The sequence below is a fragment of the Oryctolagus cuniculus genome, chromosome 14, assembly GCF_051225735.1.
Source record: "Oryctolagus cuniculus isolate XC-2025 breed Fujian yellow rabbit chromosome 14, ASM5122573v1, whole genome shotgun sequence".
Classification (NCBI taxonomy): domain Eukaryota; kingdom Metazoa; phylum Chordata; class Mammalia; order Lagomorpha; family Leporidae; genus Oryctolagus; species Oryctolagus cuniculus.
The window spans coordinates 73,378,533-73,399,772 of record NC_142880.1 but is presented as its reverse complement, the minus strand read 5'-3'; the positions used below and the strand labels follow the sequence as shown (position 1 = coordinate 73,399,772).

General features: G+C 41.9%; 2 protein-coding genes and 1 long non-coding RNA gene across 7 annotated transcripts in view; 1 reads left to right on the top strand and 2 right to left on the bottom strand.

The window, feature by feature from the left end:
• Positions 1-20,248, bottom strand: part of ITGA1 (integrin subunit alpha 1) — a 181,201-nt gene extending 160,953 nt beyond the window's left edge. The window contains exon 1 of one of the 2 annotated variants that reach the window (XR_016220176.1): positions 19,553-20,183. Coding sequence is in view for 1 of the 2 variants with exons in the window: in XM_008262192.5 (XP_008260414.3) it covers positions 19,553-19,613 (61 nt within the window). In the remaining variant the exon portion in view is untranslated. Of the gene's footprint in view, positions 1-19,552 lie in introns of both variants that reach the window. The other variant, XM_008262192.5, reaches the window with a different exon arrangement.
• On the bottom strand, positions 5,617-19,691 carry PELO (pelota mRNA surveillance and ribosome rescue factor). Of its 3 annotated transcripts, none has more exons than XM_070056704.2 (3): positions 19,553-19,691; positions 6,538-7,313; positions 5,617-6,240 (listed from the first exon to the last, which is right to left on the bottom strand). In XM_070056704.2, exons 2-3 carry the CDS (start codon positions 7,261-7,263, stop codon positions 5,809-5,811), a joined length of 1,158 nt encoding a protein of 385 aa, XP_069912805.2. In that variant the 5' UTR covers positions 7,264-7,313; positions 19,553-19,691; the 3' UTR covers positions 5,617-5,808. The 3 variants fall into 3 exon arrangements, with proteins under 3 accessions (XP_069912805.2, XP_051709442.3, XP_089168897.1); XM_051853482.3 differs by lacking the exon at positions 19,553-19,691 and adding an exon at positions 7,438-7,564; XM_089312771.1 differs by lacking the exon at positions 19,553-19,691 and having other exon boundaries at positions 6,538-7,564.
• The window catches only part of LOC127492741 (uncharacterized), a 296,618-nt gene continuing 282,205 nt past the window's right edge, over positions 6,828-21,240 (top strand). For both annotated transcript variants that reach the window (XR_016220178.1, XR_016220181.1), the window contains exon 1: positions 6,828-6,966. This is a non-coding gene — a long non-coding RNA (uncharacterized LOC127492741). The remainder of the gene's footprint in view (positions 6,967-21,240) is intronic.

Sequence of the window (21,240 nt, the reverse complement as noted above, 5' to 3'; positions counted from 1 at the left end):
AATCAACCCCGATGTCCATCCACTGATGATTGGATAGAGAAATTTTGGTATATATACACAATGGACTGCCACTCAGCCATAAAAAGAATGAAATCCTGTCTTTTGCAACAAAATGGATGCAAGTGGAAACCATCATGCTTAGTGAAATAAGCCAGTCCCAAAAGGACAAATATCACATGTTTTCTTTGATATGTGGCATTTAATATAGAATGCCAAAAAAAGTATAGGAATGAAATGGACACCTTCTGATGTCCTTCTGCTGCAATTATTGTTTTTAACTCTTGTTTATACTCCTGTGGAACTGTGGTCTTCCCACTTTTTATTTGTTGAATATTACAGTTAATGGTGAATTAAACCTGTGATTATAGAGGGGTTTTAAATTATGTCTTTACAAAAACTAAGAAAAAAAAAGAAAGGAAGAAAAGAGAGAGATTAGGGGGATTGAAGAAGGGACACAGAAGAAAGGAAGTATGGTTATCATCTTAGAAATACATGAAATTTGTTCTCCTTATATTAATAAAACTCTTGGCTGCTCCACTTCCAATTCAGCTCCCTGCAAACGTGACCGGGAAAGCAGCAAAAGACAGTTCAAGTGCTTGGGCCCTTGCTACCCATGTGGGAGACCCCAGCGAAGCTCCTGGCTTCAGCCTGGTGTAGCCCTGACTGTTGTGGCCACCTAGGGAGTGAACCAGTGGATAGAAGATCTCTGTTTCTGTCTCTCCCTCTTGCTCTCAAATAAATAAACGAATCTGAAAAAAAAAAAAAAAATAACAAGTCATTTTGTCTTTTACATTATTACAAAAGTAATATTTTTGCACTGAACTTGTAAACTGGCAATTCTTATACATAATAGATGGAGACAATTTTGAATAGGACTATTCTAAATTATTAAATCTCCTCGATCACATAAAGTGAATTACAAAACAACGGATAAACAGTAATACTGACATCAATATAAGGGTAACTATTTTATGGAGAATTGAAGGCACTTTATCTGAAATAGTGGCTCTTTAAGTTGTTCTTCACTTCTAGGGAAACCATTCAACTGGAAAATGTATGTCAGCAAAACTAGGGGCTAATCAAAGTAAACTTTTAGAACACATATTTTCAAACCTTAAGAAAGGCATAAATAAAATTTTGTGAAACCTGTGCCACAGTCAGAACTGTGGTTCTGCAGAGAGTAAAAGGGGAAGTGAAAAGAATGGTGAGGGGAATCAAAGGGGCCTTGTAGGATAGGGAACACAAGAGCCAAGGGCCTGGAGCAATAAGCAGTTGGCTTGCTAATTCCACACTGTGGTAATCCCAGAAAAAACTCAGTAAATTCAGTCACTATACCACAATACATATTTGTTACTTTTTTTTTTAAAGGTTGATTTGGGGAGATGCCACTGAGAATGTAATACTTAAGCAAAAACCTGGTAAGAGAGTGAATCTGGCACACACATACACAAAAGCACTTCAGATGTCTCAGTCACTTCAAACTAAAAATATTCAAAACTAAACTTATTGTGTTTCTTTCCAAATCAGCCTCTTTCTGTATTTCCTTTACCTCTCAATTGTGCCATCAGCTCTCCCACTCCAGAAATCTGAGCTTTACCATTAGACTTTTACTCTTCCCATAACTCTGAACAACAATCTGTAGCACAAATCCTTTTTAATCCTATCTCTTAATAACTCCTATTGACTTTTCAATCCTATTGCAAGGATTATTATTACTGTCTTTGCTCATGCCATCAGCATTTTCCTCTAGGATTTTAAAATATGCATTGTCTTAACCAATCTTCCTACCAGCAATCTTGCTTCCTCCAGTCCATCCTTAGTACTGCCCACCTGTGGCAGGTGTGATCTGCAAAGTTTTCCAAGCCATTTTCCTACTTAAACTTTGCAGCCGTTTCCCATTATAGTCCAATCCCATCTCCTTATTGTAGCAGGAAGGGTCTTAGCATACCTACCCTTCTTGTCTTCCCACTTAACCTCTCCAAGTTTCTTCTCACCATTTCAGGTAAATTTACTGGTCCTTGTTCTATAGAGTTCCTCTTAGAAGTGACCCCTTTCATGCTGTACTCTCTTACACAATTTGTTCAGGTTACTTTAACAGTGGTTAGTCTTTCCCAAACACAGCTCAGTGACTGGTTCCAAACAGGTGCTAAAAAAAGGAATGCATAAAATGAAATGTATTGCTCTTAATGATTGGTGTAATATAAATATGGACATGGCATATCTATGCTCCAGCCCTGGAAAGAGGGTTCCTCTCTCCTCAAACCCTCAGAATTACCTTAGAAATCCTTCTTCAATTTCTACTTCTACACATTCTGATACTTATCACAGCCAATCTTACTTGCTTTGAAAGCCATACGATTGCAAAGCACAATAACCCTTTCTCAAGTAAGACCTTCTAATAGGGGGACTCCACATAGACATTATTTTATCTGGACAGTTATCCCTTAGTATCCATAGGACATTGGATCTAGTGCATTCCAGATATCAAAATCTGTGGATGCTCCAGTCCCATAAAATGGCTCCTACATGTGAAACCTGGAAGAAACTCCTGACTCCTGGCTTCAGCCTGGCCCAGCCTCAACTGTTGCAACCATTTAGGGAGTGAACTAGCAAACGGAAGATCTGTCTGTCTCTCCCTCTCTCTTTCAAATAAAAAATTAAAAAAATGAAAATTTGAGGTTGAAAGAATCAATGATATGGACTAAAAAGTAAAACTAAAATTGATGACAGAAAGTAAGGGGAGATAAAGGAAAATTAGGTTTACAGTGTCATTCCAGTGACATCAGGAAAGAGAAAGAGCTAACTTTTTTGTAAGGGAGTAATACATGCAATCTAAGATCAACAATCTCATCATAAAGTTAGCAAAATACTTAGCATATAAAGACAGGTCCAGAGGAACAAAATGCAATTTGATATGTACCTTATCTACAGCAAAATGAAACCATTTGCAAGCTTCTCATTTGCTGAGTCTACTGGGGGTAGCAAATATTTGTTTACAAGCATCTGGTGGGAAATAGAAATCCACAGTACATTAAAGTTATTGCTAATGTTTTATTACATACTCTTTGATTATAATAATGAATAGCAGTTTAAATTACTGCATATAATTTCCAAAGACTTAATTGAGTTTGTTTAGGAAAAAAAATCAAATTAGAATTTATTTGCTCCTAGCATTATTTTTATATTCTCACCTGGGAAGAATTACCATCTTAGCAATTATGTAATAGCTAACTTTAAAAAATAGGAATTAAAGATTTATTAAATACATCAGACATAAATGTAGGCTTGAGATAGTTCAGTATGGCCAATTAACTATTTTGAAAGACTCTAAAGCTCAAATCTTTTTCTGTGGCTGGAGACCCCAGCTGGAGATTTGCCAGCACAGGTGTAACAAGCAATTGCTTTTGTGTATCAGATTTGATCATGCACAGCCATCAGGAGAGGCTGGTACAAACTCCGATTCAGTAGGTCTAGAGTACAGCCCTGGATTCCAGTCTTTAACAAGTTCTCAGGGATGCTGGTAGTTTATGGCCCATACTTTTAAATACGAAGGTCTAACTCTGGTCATTCTTGATGCCTATTGGGATTACCTGGGTAGCTTTTTGGAAGATCAGCATTTCTAGTGGTAAAAGTTTAATTAGTCTGGGATACGGTCTAGGCATTGATAGTTTTAAGAGCTCCCAAGGTGAGGATAACAGACCATTAAATTTGAGAACCTATGGCCTAAAATATATTGGCTAGATTTATTAGGTTTATTTCAGTATTGCATAGATTATGGGAACAGATGTCCAAACACCTTCAAATTCTTAGTAAGCATATTATTGATAAGGTATATTTAGAATCTTGGTGGCTTCAATGTTATAGTCCCATTATGTTATTTCATAATATACCTCTAATTTAAAGTTAGGTATCCATGGAATTACAATGAAATAAGGAGTTATTTTTAATTATAAAGTAGACATATAGAAGTATAAATATGCAGTTTTAAAGTGTAGGGTAACGTCTGTTCTCATCAACATAAAAATGTCCAGAGTAGGAAGTTTACAAAAAATAATCCCCAAACCTGTTATTTATGCCACGAGGAAGTCCTACAAACAGAAAAGTTTACCTAGTATATTCCCCATTTAAAGAGTCACTGTTCCAGCAGCTACAAATTGGATTATTTTGCTAAACTGGATTCTGTAAAAGGTCAAATGCAACTCCATTCCCAGGGCTCCCTCCTTCTTAGAAGGAATATTTAATGAATATACATCAGAAATATTTAATGAAAAAGAATATTTTACTCTTTGAGGTATTTGCAGAGATTCCCTAATTATGAGTGTACTTCAAAAAATTTATGAAACATGGAAGATAAATTAATTTTGATGCAGAAAATCCTGAAACTGTGTATAGAGGGGTCTTCAAAAGGTTGAAAGAAAATACATATTATTTTAAAAAATGCATGATTTAAAATTGTTTTGCAGGGGCAGCTGGCGCTGTGGCATAGGGGTAAAGCTGCCTTTCACATTAGCATCTCATCTGGGTGCCAGTTTGTGGCCCAGCTGCTCTGCTTCCAATCCAGCTTCCTGCTAATGGCCTGGGGAAACCAGCAGAAGATGGCACAGTTGTTTGTGCACTGTCACCCTTGTGGCAGACCAGGATGAAGCTCTTGACTCCTGGATTTGGCAGGCCCAGCCCTGGCAGTTGTGGCCATTTAGGGAGTAACCGAGTGGGTGTAAGACTGCTCTCTAATTCTGACTTTCAGAATAAATAAATAAATTATAAAAAGTTTTGCACCAAAATAAGATCTTTCAATTTCATGTCCCATGACATGAAATTTCCTATTGGATTACAAGTCTACTACAATATACTAATGGTGTGAGTTAAGCTTTCTAAATCAGCTTTTTCACACAGAAAATAATGCAACAGGAATGTTGAAAAGTACAAACCAATGCTACCTATAAATATAAGACAGTATTAAGTTTAACTTTGAGCAGCCAAAATAAATAAATAAATAGACACAAAATGCCGTGGCAGTGTCTCAGTGCAAAGAACTGAAGTTCAGATTTGGGACTACTGACTCCTTCCAGGTTTGCTATTAATTAGCTACTTAAGCAAATCTCATTTTCAAAATAAACCTCAGTCTCATCTTAAAAATAAAGAGGTTCATAGGGATTATCTTCAGATTCTCCAGAACAAATCTCTAATCTGAAACAGTTACCCTCTAAAGCAAATATGATTAATTCTAACAACAAAATGCCAAGTGTTTACTTATAACATGATGGATTAAACAAGTCTCTTAAGAAAAATACCATTTTAAACTGTACTCAAATCTACTAACTGTTTCACTACTACTTAAAATTGTCAACCACCCTGCTCCCCCAAAAAAAGTCTGGGGTTGGTGGGGAGAAAAGGGATCATTAAATATAATGCATGAACATCATGTAGAATTAAAATTATATAAACCGGTAAAACGCTTTTCCCTAAGGAAAACTATTACAAAGTATGCAGATTTTATGACCTATCCCAAACAATATACAGCCATGTTTATTAAGTATGTAAAATCTTCATATTAAAAATAACTCATAATGCCCATATAAAAGTATCCCAATTAATAAAGATAATAGTACATGGAGATTATTTCCTTTTAGTTTATTATTTAGTCTGAATACATGTCCTGCTGACCATAAAACACCCAGTGCAACCAAACACAAGAGAAATTCCTGAATGAATCAAAAAGTGTCCCTCTTGCAGCTGTCACAAGGATGCTAAGGAAACCTAACAGTGGCAGAGTGAGACAGAGGGTGTCTTAATTCCAAGTCTCACTCATCAATCCTCTTCAGAACTGGAGTTATCCTCTTGGTCGGAGAGCTCAGCCACAGGGAAGCGAAGAATGGCCGCTACTCCAGTCAGCTGGCTGAGCTGCTCCCCAGACACATGAAGACTGGAGAATATCCTGACCGTGCCTGCGTTCTCCTTCACACTGTCCACCAGCTTCACATACCGGCTCCGCGTGGCTACATCCTGGTGCCTGAAGAGCTCATCGCTGATGAGCAACGTGTCGATTGCCATGGCTTCGTTGGCCTTCTCCACCTGCTTGAGTCCATAGAAGGCTCGGTCAGGTTCGTGCTGTAACATTTTATAAAAGTCATCCAGGGCTTTTACTTCCCCAGCAGCTTTAGTGTCTGAAAGGCGGCTGGCTACGGTAGGGTCACAAAGGGCCTCTTTCAAGGAGTACTTGTGTCCAGAGGAGGCATGTACCTAGAATCACAATTATCAAAGTTAGACAAAAGCAATCTCTCCCAGCACCCCTTAACCAGCCCACACCGACCTAAAGCCAGACATTAATTAGGCTTTGTATGTTCAAGGACTTCAACACAGTTCATTAAATAAATCTGCGAGCTATTTTACCGCTTCTTTTCATCTCCTTATCTCATTTACAATCCCAACCAACCACAGGACTTTCTTTCACTTTCCCCAGCTCTAAAACTTCAGGGGTGTTTTTTCACCAATCCCTCCACCCTGTTCTTAATCGACCCCGGGTTAGGACTGCTTTACCTGAAGGAATTTGGACCGGTTTTCGAGGAGCACTTTGTTGTCAGTCTTCACTGCTTGCTGAAACATGTAGTCGCAGAATTGCTCCCTCACGAACCCCGGGCTGGCCACCAGGATGCACTTGACGACGTCAAAGTGTATGTGGCGCTGGATGGCCTGCACCACCTGCTCGTAGAACCGCTCCAAGGCCCGGTCGTGCTGCGAGCAGTTGCCTTTCCTCTTCCTGGGGATGTTCACCTCCACCTTGGCCCGGGTGAGGGTCATGCTGGGAGTGACTAAGCAGATGTGGGCGAGGCCTTCCTGCATGACCACGGCCGCCACATCAGCGCTCCAGGCAGGGTCGCAGGCCTGCTCGATGCGCTCCAGAACCACGCTGTCCCACTGCTTCTTGGCCAGGGTGAACTGGCGGTTGGGCTCCAGCTCGATGGTGTGGTAAGCCCCCATCTTGACGTACTCGTTCTCTTGGATGTTGGTCCCCTTGACCCGCAGCTGGCAGGCTTGGGAGTCGAAGTCGATGGCCTCCACGCACAGAGTGAGGGTGGTGCGCACCCGGTTGCTGCCCACGCTGCCCGTGGAGGACTCGGTCTGCACCTTGCGGATGGTGGAGGCGCGCAAGCTGTCGCCCACCTGCACTAGGTTGTACGTGTGCCACATGTCCTCGGGCTCCTCGGGGACCAGGGTCACCTGGCCCGCGTTGTCCTTCTCAATGTCCTTCCTCACGAGCTTCATGGCCTTGGCGGGGGCTCACCGACCACACGAGAACCGAAGGGGGTCGCCCCCTAGGAAAGGGACAGGGAAGGGGAGGCTAGGCCGGGAAGGGGGCGGGTCCGCTTTCTACAAGTACCTGCCGGGCGGGGAGACAATATGCTCGCTCTGATTCCCGTGGCCGAGGAGAGCACTTACTCTAGCCCTTCCTTGCTCCGTCTCCGGACTCGTGGCACCGAAGGCCCTCGGGAGGCACCCCCGCGAACCCGGCCCTCTCCGGGGCCGCAGCTGCCAGCGCGGAGCAAGAGGCTGACGCAACGAGGGCGCCTGCGCAGCCCGCGTCCCGCCTCCACGGCGCACGTCGTACGTGCCCGGCGGAGGGGCGGGGCCTCGGCTTGCGCGCGCGCAGGCGCACTAAGCGGCAGGCGCTCGGGACAAATAAACCGCCCTGAGCGCACGGAATAGTTGGTGGCTGGTCCTAGTCCTGTTTTTTAATGCTTTGGCTTAGATCTACGTTTTCCTTTCCACGTCTGTTTTTGAGAACTGGGTGCGGTTGCCACTCTACCCCTTCCCTTGGGGCAAATCCAGTTTCAAAACTTGAGTAAAAGGACCTTTCAAAGTGCAGACTTGGTCCCACGGGGTCCAAACTGCGCTGGGTTTTGCTCCCGCCTTACCCGCACCAGGACGCTATGCGCCAGTGGGAGCTGGTAGTCGCGCCGGCGACTTCTAAGAACTGGTCCCGCCGGGTCTGGGCTGCGAGCGGCGAGCGAGGCCAGCTGTTCCCGGCGCTTAGCTATCGCGTCTGCACAATCTCGTTAACCCAGATGTCAGAGCGCTGATCCCAGAGGGACAAGAAGCTATGTGTGGAATGCTCCCCTGGGTGGACTTCTCAAGTTGCCTGACCTGAAGTCCTGGGAATCCCACAATCCGGAGCCAGCCTTTTTGGCTTTCTGCAGCTCAGCAGCCTGTGCGGTGTTTGGGCTGGGGGTTGGGTCCCAGTAGCTTAGGGCCGGATCCTCACTGCCCGACCTAAGGTGGCAGCTGATGGTATGGCAAGTCGGTGGGGTCTGATCCGCGGTCACCGACCCCAGTTTTTACGGAATCGATTTCAAAGAAAATCCTTTAGTTACCCCCGCTTTTTTTTTTTTTTTAATTGGTGCACTGGGTGGTAATGGGGTGGGGAAGTGGATTGCCTGTTCAGATGACAAGTGAATAGGAAAAAAAATCACCAGGCTTTTCTTGAGAGTTAAGATAGAATGCAGGGCTCAGAAGTGCTGCACACACACCTTCCCTTATTTCCTGTCTTGTTGCACATGTATTTGAGAGGGGAGCCCACCAACCCCATCTGGATGAAAGAGCAATCCGCCTATAGCACAAAGCTGGATAACATTTACTCAACTACCAGTTATCTTCTCAGTGGCTCACGGGTCTGGGGGCCAACAGACCTTTTCCAAGTTCTAGTCCATATTAGAGCCGCATTTGTTTTGTGGCTTCTCTCCCCCATCCCCCTAATCCCCCACCTTCTGTGTCCTCACTTTCCTATCCTAATGAGTGCTCTCACAAAGTTCCTAATGCACTCTGCTGCTTACAAATCTGAGAGAATCCCAAAACTTTTTAGCACTGGAGTGTGAAGCTGGCTGCTTCTCCATAGGGGATTGTATCTTTTAAATTAGAATTCCTAATTGGTGGGGTGAAAGTATGCATTGGATGCCTGTGTGTGTGTGTGTGTGAGAGAGAGAGAGAGAGAGAGAGAGAGAGAGAGAGAGAGAGAGAGAGAACTGACTGAGAAAGTGCATTTTGAGCTGCAGGCTTTGAAGTGCCCCTTGATCACCAGTCTAAGTACTATTCATTTCTCCCCATAGTCTGCCAAAGATCGAATCACAGTGGTAGGCACACAGTAGGGTCTTAATACAAGGTTTTTATTGAAAAGCTATCACGTATTTAACATTGCCAAGTACTTTCCTTTCCTATGCATTTTTTATCCTATCCTGTAAGGTAAATATTACCTTTATTTTATAGAATAAAGTGTAAATGTAGAGAAGTTAACAAATGAGTTCAAGATCACTTAAGTAGCTTCCAAATTCAGGCCTCCTTAGCTCCATTCCTTATTCTTTTCTCTTTCCACTCCTACCATCCTTCAGTTGCAAGTTATGTGCTGTTATCCACTGTCACTTCTCCTGTTACCTCTACCAGTTAAAGACCCACTGCAAGCCAACCTAGAGGATTTGAAAGGCACTGGTCTCTTCCCTGATCTTTCATTACCTCTTAAGAACACTCCATTCTTCTTTCCCACAGTCTTCCTTCTGCTCAGCCTAGGTGATCATATGATCTTTGGGAAAGATCTGATATTCTATTTTAGAAAAATATATGTTTATTTCTGAATTTGAAACTTGTAGAAAACCCACATTGACTCTTAATTCCATGATTCTTTAACAATTTTTTTAAAACTGTAAACTTTAAAACTTAAAACTTTGTGCTTTTTAAATAGCAAGTCTTCCATGATTGAACACAGTACATAATTTTTCATAGTTATTATTTGATATGAAATATCTGTAACAGTTTAGAACTTTTTAAAAGTAATGTGATTATTGTTGAATGATAAGATGTGTTTTCCTAGCTTTTTTCTTGTTATGGCTTAGTATTTCTAGACCTAGCAGTATAGTTTTATTTTGAGTTAATTTGAGTTCTCATTCACTGTTAATTCAAGCGTCAAATCTTAGCATTTAAGTCTCACTTTTCTGGTTTTACAAACTTTATTTCCCATTTGTCCCTCTGGGCACCCTGTATTGAACCTTGAGAGTCACATTTGTTACCCATGCATTCTAGGACCCCTTCTACTTCACTGCCTTAGCTCATACCATTCTGGTCACACAATGTCACTCATGTCACCCCTGCTTCAGTAAATCCTTTCTATTTTTAAAGACCAGTTTACTTCTTGTCTCAAACTTGAAACCATGCATTCTATTAATTTGAATATGTGGTTTTCTTTCCTATTGAACTCCAGATGAATTCACCCTTGTATCTCTCCACTATTCCTTGCATAATGTCAGCACGTTTATAAGTGGGATAAGCTAGGTGAGTCAGATATCAAGTGTGGCTGGCATATTAACATTCAAATGGACATTTCCTCAGGCCCTGTTATTGGTATCTACTGTAGGTCACTCATTTAATAAATGTAGATTAAAAACTATTTTTTTTTTTGACAGGCAGAGTGGACAGTGAGAGAGACACAGAGAAAGGTCTTCCTTTTGCCGTTGGGTCACCCTCCAATGGCCGCCGCTGATCCAATGGCAGGAGCCAGGTGCTTCTCCTGGTCTCCCATGGGGTGCAGGGCCCAAGTACTTGGGCCATCCTCCACTGCACTCCCTGGCCACAGCAGAGAGCTGGCCTGGAAGAGGGGCAACCGGGACAGAATCCGGCGCCCCGACCGGGACTAGAACCCGGTGTGCTGGTGCTGCAAGGCGGAGGATTAGCCTAGTGAGCTGCGGTGCCGGCCGAAAAACTACTATTATTATAGATATATTTTAATGCTTTTCCAAAATAAGCAAAATCATGAGAAAAGGGCCAGTGTTTAGTTCTGTTGCTTTAAATTCCAATTTTGTACTTATTTTTGCTGGCTCCTTGAGAATAAAAACATTTGTATCAGTAACTTTAATTACATATAGTTTTCCTATAATATCTTATTTATAGTAATCTCTCGAAAACAAAAAAAGAGTCAATGTTGTTACTTCCAAGAGTTTTTAATTTGTTGTTTTTGAGACACTTCCAGTGTCTCAAAAACAAGAATTAGGCTAGAAATCAAGAGAATTGCAATTCTTACTCTTTAGTTGTTTTTCCTGTGATTTTTGGCAACACACATTCTCTTTGAATCTCAATTTTCTTAAGAATTGAGGGAATTGAATTCAATAATTAAAATCATTGTAATTTAAAATATTATGGTGCAATAATGTTTAAAAATTTAAAACATCTATTATCTCACCCTAACATATTTGTTTTTAATTTTACATACTATCTTTTTTTATAGATTTATTTATTTATTTGAAAGGCACAGTGACAGAGACAGAGAGAAAGATATCTCTTCCATCTGCTGGTTTGCTCCCCAGATGGCCATAATAATTAGGGCTGGGCCAGGCTGAAGCCCGGAGCCAGGAGCCAGGAACTCCATCCAGGTCTCCCATGTGAGTGGCGGGGACCCAAGGACTTGGGCTATCATCCACTGCGTTCATAGGTACATTAGCAGAGAGCTGAATTAGAACAGCCAGGACTCCAAACAGTGCTCAGATATGGGAGGCTGGTGTTGTGAACTTAACCAGCTGTGCCACAACAGCAGCCCTGCATGCTATGTTTGATTGAATCTTGACCATTTTAGCGGTAAGAGATTGACTGCAAGGTTAATGCTTACATACCAAGAATCAGCAGAGCTTACAGACTTGTTGGAGTCTAGTAACTTTGCATAAGTCCTTTCACCTGTAGAGACTACACTCATTCTACTGTAAATAAGATTATTTTTCCTGCCTCATTTGACAGTCTTTCTGAGATTCTACTGAGCTTATATACTTTGTAAATTGTAGAGCTCAGTAAACATGTAAAATACTATGATAAATCTCCAAAGAATGCCTGGCTGGAAGCTACAAATAAGCATCAGACAGGGCAAAGGGCAAGGGCTCACATTACATGATAGTGAATATTCAGCCTTTGGGGAGAAAAAAATTTAGAGTCGGCTGAAGCCTTATCTGGTATGTACATTTATTTATTTTAGCACTTTCTTTTTTTTTTAAGAAAAATTTAAAAAGATTTATTTATTTATTTATTTTAAAGGCAGTGTTAATTACAGAGAGGCAGAGGCAAAGAGAGAGAGAGGTCTTCCATCCACTGGTTCGCTCCCCAGATGGTTGCAATGGCTAGAGCTGCGCCCATCCGAAGCCAGGAGCCAGGAGCTTCTTCCAGGTCTCCAATGCAGGTGCAGGGGCCCAAGGACTTGGGCCATCTTCTACTGCTTTCCCAGGCGATAGCAGAGAGCTGGATTGGAAGTGGAGCAGCCGGGACTGGAACTGGCACCCATATGGGATGCAGGCACTGCAGGTGGCGGCTTTACCCACTATGCCACAGCACCAGCCCCTAGTACCTTCTTTACAGAAAAATCTTAGGTCAACCCTAATCTATGAGATGTTGATATACCTCACTGGTGAATTGGATTACAATCCCCCCTATTATAATAATACAATACATGCGGTCTGTGTGGCAGCAGCAGGGATTATGGGCTCTTGAAGGATGGAAATCCTGTTTGACACACTCTACGCTTAGCACTGCCACCCTGAAACGGTAGCGGCTGAATAAACTGTCTTGGTTTTTGTTTGTTTGGTTTCTTGTTTATTTCTTTTTTTCTGTTTGTGAGGCTTACCTTCCTGCAACACAGCCCTGATCTTCTCATTCCTCTGCTTTAAGCACCTTGTGGGCTTCCTATCATTCCTTCTTTGCATGGCTATTGCTTCCTCCAGACCATGAGCCTCATGAAAAGGAAAGACTACCTTTTATTTATCTTTCTGCTCCTGGAATCCAGCAAAAAAGTAGTTCGTCATCATGTTGTATGAGAAAATGAGTAATTATTAGTTTTCCTTTAACTCAGTTTTAGACTTTGTGGTCATTGACATCTTAAAATTATCAAATCACATTGCTTTATAATGTCACTAAATTATAAAAACAAGATTAATCATAGGCTAAATTTTTATAAACCTATTTCAACTTTTGAAATATTCGTATTTGCATTAAAAATAGTGATCTTAACTAAAATAATTTAACATTATTGAATTTAATTAAAACATTTTAAGATGTCACGTCATGGCAATTGTTTTTATTAGACATCATTTGGAAAGTGATCTTTGGGGCCGGTGCTGTGGTGTAGTAGGTTAAGCCTCTGCCTTTGGCTTCAGCATCCCATATGGGTGCCAGTTTGAGTCCTGGCTGCTCAACTTCCATTCCCGCTCCCTGCTGCTGATGGCCTGGGGAAGCGCTGGAAGAGGCCCAAATGTTTAAGGCCCCTGCACCCACATGGAAGATCCAGAAAAAGCTCCTGGCTCCAAGATCCTGGCTCCTGATTGGCCCAGTTTGAGCCACTACAGTCATTTGGCAAGTGAACCAGCAGATGGGAGACCTCTCCATCTGTCACTCCTTCTCTGTCTGTAACTGCCCCTCAAATAAATAAATAAATCTTAAAAAAAAAAAAAAAAACAGGAAAGTGATCTTTAGAGAATTCATAGTTAGAGCTCTGATTATGAGTCTGCAGTGATAAATGCAATCATTTCAATAGAACATGCAAACCCCATACTCTACAAAGACTCCCATGTGACTTTTGCAAGCAAAGTTAAGTGGAGGGGTATTCAACTAATATAGGAAAAAGGGCAAAAGGGAAAAGGGAAAGTCCAGTTTTTTAAAAGAACTTGTACTCATTATCTAAATTTCCTGTGACCAAAAATGCTTATTTGCAATTGTCACAAAACAATGCAATACCTCCAACCAAATAAACAAATCCTATCAAAAATGTGTGTATGCTATTTATATGTATTCCTGTCATTTATAAAATCATTTTACCCAAAATAAAATGTATCATGTGGATATGTTTAAGGGCTGGTCAACATCCATATGTATTTTCAGACTTTGGTATTTGGCAAACAATAAGCCTAGTTAATAAAATAATTTTGGAAATACACTTAATTCATATTGAGGAGATGATTTATGACAAGCTACATAAACCATCTTAATCTCATTGATGTTCTAATGCACAAGTGCTCTATTTACATTTGAGGCTGCATTTATCTCATATAATTCATACAAAAAGAGCTTATGTCTTCATGTCTGTTAATATCTGAATTCTGGTGATTTTTCTAGTGATTTAGATTTTCAACTATCTTGTTTATAAGAGACCTACTGTTTGGATAAAATAGTATTAATATTTTTGTACATAAAGTGAATTGTTAACAATAACCAGTATGTGCATTTTAATTTCCTTTTGAAACTTGGTTGACTTTTTAATCTGTCTTTTGAATCATAGAAATGTTTAGATCAAAATTAGGCCCCTTCGTATACACACAGTCGTAGCACTCACCACCATGGTAGAAAGAGTTGGCAAAGTGGAATGTTCTTTGATTATTGTTACCTATCTCCTGAAGCTCCTTTCTAATGGTAAATATTTACAGAAAGTTCTGTTTTAGGGATCTGGGGAAGCTACTGGTGCCAGAAGACCAATTATCCCCTGAATCAGATAGAAACTTGGCTCTAGAAGACAATTAAGACAGCATGTGCTATCATATCTCAGCTTCTTTGAAATCTTAGGGTACAGTTTTCAAATGTTACAAATATGATAGAAGATTGCCATGAAGATAAATATTATGTATTGTAATTTCAGAAGCACGTTTTCCCAGTTCAACATCTCTGAAACGAGGATACATCTAATACTGCAGTAATTATATTGGATTGATAATGTTTGTCTTAGTGGTAGTACAATAACGGTGAATTTTTCAATTCATGATGTCTTCCATTCAATTACAAATAAGTATGGATAAATATAAATATTCTAGATGGGCATGTAATTAAAGGAGAATATCTGATTCCTTGAGTATTTTATGAGTTTTCTATAGTCTTGTTTTGTGGTTGATTCAATAAAAAGTGCCTGTTATTCCCAGGTGCTAAGGATTATAAAAACCCTGCTGTTACAGAGCGTAAGATGGAAAGATAGACAATTAGATTTTTAAGTAAAATATCATGTATGTTGTAGAATTTAAGGTGCTTGGGGCACACATTTCTTGGGGGAAGGGAGTCTCTTGGAAATGGCATTCATGTAGGAATTTAAGGATCAGTTGCAGTGGGAATAACTGCTTATGCAAAGGCCAAAGAAGACTCTAGGAGAGCTCGCATAATAGAGGAATTGGAAGAAGTTCAATAATTTAGAGCAAAGCAATATATTCAACTCATTTGCATCTTTTGATATTCTACTGTACTTGCTTTGAGAGAGAATACAATTGTCCAGTCACAGACCACTCTGAATAGGCAATCTATTCTGACTTTAGCACTGTGGCAACAATTCTAAAATATCTTTCAGTTTCTCAACATGAATTCAAGTTCATCATTTTATGTTCCATGCAACACAAAAGCAGTGAAGGCAAAGAGTGAGATTTGGTCCTCAATTTCCTGGATGTATTTAAACACAAACTTTATTGTGTGAGTCTAAGAGGCAAGTGAAAATTTAGCAAGTTCTTAGACTCAATGGTAGGTTTGTGGGGTTGGAGATGAGAGGACCAGGGTAAAGGAGCACCCACCTAGGAAAGTCCGATTTGCAATGCTAAGCTGATGCCCAGTTTAGCATCAGGACAGCAGGGAAGAAAAACAGGTTAAGATAATGGGGCATAGGTAGCTATTGTTATTTACCTCACCCAATTACTAAGCAGATACATAGAAACCCCTATACATTCATTGCTGCCTTTACAAACATCATAACAACTAAGATCTTCACATTTTCAGTAATATCTGACAGTACACTGTTGGCCTCTGGAGGTCAAGTATTTGTTTTGAATAAGTGGTTGACTTCCTCCCCAGATTCAGCCATCTCCTCACTGAACTTCATTTTGAATAGGAAATCGTGCCTGTGAAAAGTCACAGAAGACCCTTGCTTAAGACCAACCAAAATGTTTTCAGGGAAGAGAGATACACAACTCAATTAGGGGTAATTCTTAATAAAGAGATAGTCTTATGTGAATTGTACTTAATGTAAGGCATATAATTTAATTTCTCTATACAAAATCATGGACATAACAGACCCACTTACAACACTAATAAGATCTTTATCAAAATCTTTTAAATGATTGGATTCCCCATTTAGAGGGATGAGCAAGAGGGGAAATGAGATTACATTTAGGCAGCTTATATGACATATTAATTCAGAACATGAAATGTGAGATCAGAGATTTGAATTGAATGTATTCGGCATAAACTAGTCATGTAACTTTGGACAAATCAAATTAAGCTCCTAGTACTTAGGCTTCTCCACCGCTACAACGTGGATAATAGTTAAGAACTCCTATACATTTTTTTAGATTAAGATGAAATATTACCTGCAAAGTTCTTTGCACAGTGCTTCAAACACAATACCTTTTAGCAGGAGGTTGAGCTCACTATTCTCCGTTACTTGACCTCTGTCCCCTGGAAGGCTGACCCTGCCATTTTGATATGGCCAGTGGGAGTATTGGGTAAGACATTGGAGCTTGGGGTGTTTTTATTTCTCCTCCCCTTCCCCTGTTAGACTTCAGTTTTGGCAGCAATTACGTTTCCTCTATCTATGGCCACAGTTCCAGTTCCATGGTCCCTCCCATGGCTGGAGTTCACAGTCAAGCAAATGCTGCCAGCTCCTTGGGCCTGGGAATGGTCATGGTTTTTCATCAGGTGCTTTCTTTCCTAGGTGCTCTACCAGCTTCTCTCATTTCATTTACAGCCTCTTCACACTGTTCCTTTATGATACTTTCTCCAGCTAAATCCTTTATGCATAACAGGAGTTTTTGCTGGGACTTTGACATGCATAAAATTAACAGCAAAGGACTTCATTTGTACATAAGGGAGATCATCTTTCTTGAGGAATCATTTGATAAATTTTGGAAGAAGCTAATACAATGGGAAGTTTACTGGGATGGTGGTGGTTTGTTATTGTTATGTAGGCCCAGTTTTGAAGGCTGGGGAGAGTTTAGATGTCAGGGGGAATTGGGAAGGAGGGATGGAGTGCTTTTGTAGTGGTATAAAAGAGGTTCATATTCACAGTGGCAAAATGAGCAGGAGGAATATGGGGAAAGTAAGGACATATGACTGGCTATAATGAGCCGTATACGTGTAAGAGTTGTGGTAGACAGAATAATGATGTTCTCTCAAAGGCATCCATGGAATCTGTGACTATGTCACCTTACAGACAAAAGGCACTTATCAGATGTGATTAAATTAGAGGATCTTGAGCTGGGAGAATTGCTCTGGTGGATCCAAAGTAAATATAAGAACTTTTAGGGAAACAATAGGGTCAGGTTCAGAGAAGAAGATGTGATGCTGAAGCAGAGCCAGAGAGAGATTTGAAGGTTTTGAAGCGGGAGAAAGAGGCCATAAGTCAAAGAATGTCTCTAGAAGCTGGAAAATCAAGGAAGTTGATTATCGCCTAGAGTCTCCAGCAGATATGTAATCTTGGTGACATCCTGAGTTTGTCCCAGTGAGACTTCTGGCCTACAGCATTGGAAGATAGTGAATTTAGATTGTCTTTAACCCAGTAACTCTGTGGAAATTTACTGCAGTAGTAATAATAAGCTGATAAGATATTAGGAGATAATGGTGTGTATTAGGGTAGTTAGTTGGGAATGGTGTATTTTGTCTGAAAGGCAGGAGAGAATCGCAGACAGTGTTTGTCCAAAAATGTGGGCTATAATGAAAATGATGTGGTAGGAGGGTGGATTAGAGCTTGGCTGAGGACCGGAAATGAGAAGATAAGCTCTACTGTAGAGCCCAAGGAGGCTATGCTGAGATCTCAGCGAAGATGTGGACTGTGAACTGATAAGAAGCTTCCTTCAGGCTAACTAGTTAGAGACTGGTTAGGAAGAGCTGACAGAATGTGATAATTTATAGGGAAACCAGTAAAGGAAAGAAGAAGCCAAATATCACCTTCTTAATGCTGTATTCAGAAATGGACGTTAAGTTGACAATGAGTTAATAACTCTTTAAAAATTATAAATTTTAATATAATTTTGTTATACACACACATAAAAAGGAATGGAATATTACAATTAAAAAATATCTATGCATTGTTTTCCTTTAAATCCATTCCTGGATTGAGCAAGGTATGGTAAACCAACATAGATATGACATCACAACTTATTAATCTTCTCTAAGTTTCATTCTTGTCCTTTTAGCAGGCATGCAAAACTCATTGGATAATTTCTACACCAGTTACTGATTATTTGGTAAAACTTGAATAATTAGTAAACTCCAGATTTGGCACATCTGCAAAATGCAAGCAATCTCCAGAATTTTGAGTTGGGGAGGAATTGTAGATCAAAGATTTGTAGAGTAGTGGTAGTAGATAGTCAAACCACTCTCTGGCTGTACTGCTGTTCAGAAGTTACTGATGTTTGGATTACTGGACATTTCCTGAGTAGTGGAAAATGTTTGTATAAAAAGCCGGTAGCTCTGTATTAACCCTCCTGATGCCACCTCACAATGAGATAGCTCTGCTTGTTAATAATGCACTTCTAAGTGATCTTCATAAAAGTTAACAGTGCTTGGCCATCTAAGGTAAGACAAAACTGGATGACTTGCTTCCTATTTTTAAAGGTAAAATGCTATTAACTAACACTAATATGCATGCTAGCAGTAAAACAACCCAATAATTGAATATCAATGATATGCTAAATCCATCCAGTTATTAAGCCAGGTGATTTCTCTCACATAAAGCTTCTGCCAGTACAAGACCACCCATCCACCTTCCTCCTCTCACTATTTCACCTTTCCCTCCTCAATCAGTAACTGGTTATAAAAGAGAAACTCGACCAGGGGCTAATCATTCGGAAAATCTCTGAAAATGCTACAATTCAACCTTTTTCTAAAGTGGATATAATTGTGCATTCCCACTGGGCCATTCTGACTTTAAAGTCCACTCCTTAAAAATACATATACAAAAAACAATACAGTTTGCCTCTTTAAAATTACATAAAAAGTCTGTACTGTGATATTTACAAACTTAACGTTCACTATTCCTTTCTCTATTCGGAATATCCTCCTCTGGGGAGCTGACATCAGTTTGGGACAAGCAGCAGTACTGACTTGCAACCCGCTCTTTCCGTGGTCTCTGCGAGAGATCCTGAACACTAACTACATGGCAAGAAAATGCAATCATGTCCACCCTCAAAGGAACAACCTGATTGTCGGAACTTGGCATTTAAATCAGGCGCCCTGCAGCCCTCCACTCCCCAAATGCCATTCACCAAACTCCTAAATGGCATACAGTTGCACAGTACAGTCACTTGACAGGTCGGTTCTGCCTTGTAACGTTTTCAGCGCCTGCCCCGTCCTACTCCTTCAGCGAAGGGCTTTGAAGTGACACCCAAACTAATTCAGACCAGATCCCAAGCGCAGCACCGCCTGCTGGACTCCAGCCTGGCCCAAGCGCCCGAGAGTCGCTGGAGCCCAAAGCGCCCCGCCGCCTCCGCACTGCCCACCGCTCTGAGTCCGTCGCTCCTGCCCCGCGCCCCGCGCCCCACGAGCAACAGATGCTGAGAAAGAAAGGGGAGTCGCTCACCGGTGAGGAGCCAGCAGCAGGCGACAGCGACCCCTGGGCTGGCACGGCGCGGCGGGGCCATGGCCGAGTGGCAGCAGCGCCTGGCGGACGTGCGGGTTCGGAGGGCAGGACCCGACTGGACGCGGGAGCAGGACCCGGGCGCAGGAGCCGAGCGCGCTGAGTCCCTCGGGCTGCCGCTGCGGGTGTCAGCCCTGGTTCCCCCGCGGCCGCAGAGGAGCGATTTCCTGTTTTCGTCGGTAGCCCTAAAACCGCTCCACGCTTTTCACATCCCAGACCGATTGCCACATCGCCCAATCCTTAGCGCTCGCGCTTTCTGAAATTCTGCTGGCAGCCGCCCAGGCTCCCTCCGAGACATGGACAAATAAAGCCAGCTTCGCGGGTCCGTGTTTAGGCTAAAGTCCACGCACTGCGCAGCAAACCTTAAAGGGACATCTGCCTTTCATCCACAAGGGGATCCCGCTCGCGGTGCCAAACCCCCTAGGTGGTGGGAAGGCGGGTTAGGCGGGCCCTCCGAGAGGGTGTCGCCAGCCCACAGTGGCTCCGCCTGGATTCACACCCCTTGCTTCTCCTGGGCCGGGCAGGGAGGGCTTTTTCAAAGGATCCAGGCTCCTGGGCCAGGAAGGAGCAGACTGCTTTGCTCCGGGTGCGATGGCACAGGAAGGGTCAGCCGTCGGTGAAAGTGAGCCAAGCCTCTCTGCGATCCGGCATTCGCTCTTCCGCAGACTCTTGAACCTGGCCTTGAAGTCCCCTCTGGGGTGGAGAGGGGACGTCCTCACCACCTCCATAGGCCCCACTGAGGGCTTTGCTTTCTTTATGGAGGGTTTAGCTCTTGGGGGTGAATCGTGGTGAAAAGGGGGTTGCGCCCTAAGTGTTTTTTTTTTTCTTTTTTCTTTTTGAAGGGCTGTGATAGAATAAAGGAGACTGGGAGAGAATTAAAAAAAAAAAGAGGGAGAGAGAGAGAAATGGGAGAGAAGGGTGGAGAGCAAAGAAGTTGTCTCAGAAATGGAGTGTATGGGGGCTATTTTGTTTAAGCTGAATTAGGATGTTTGTACTGGGAACTAAATGTAATAAGGAACTGTGGCACCATTGTGCTGTTTTGGTTTTCTTTTACGAGTAAGACTGCATTAAGTCATATGCACGTTTCTCCTTCCTGAGGGACTGGGATCAGAAGAAGTTTTGAAGTTTGTGGTGTGAGTTGACCAGCCTCAGAGTCATGAGCCACATTCACGTGTTAGTTTCAACGAATTCTGGCAATTTTCCGAAAAGCTGTGTGTCCGTGGTTAAAAGAATTTCAGAACAGAGCAAGGAGTTGATGAACTGGTTTAGGTGCAGAAGGATCAGAGGGGATCCAATCAGTCCAAGGACTAGTTGAGTCTCTCTGTCCAGCAGGGCCAGGGCTAGGCAGGACAAGAGTGCCACCCAAAGGGGGGCTCATTGCCTGGAACACAATGCCATGAGCAGGTAGCACAGGGAAAGGAAGGAAGAAGCCCTAGGATGATGGGATGTGTTGCCTTATTGAGGACTACAGCCACTTAACCCTGGGGAAGACAAAAGTGAAAGAAGTTTAATGGAGGTCAAAATAGATATAGCAAGGCCCAGAGGTGTAAGACCACCAAATCTCAGTACCATGACCTGTTAGCCAAGGAATATCTAAGTTGCGTATCTGAAGCGATTCTATACTTGGTACA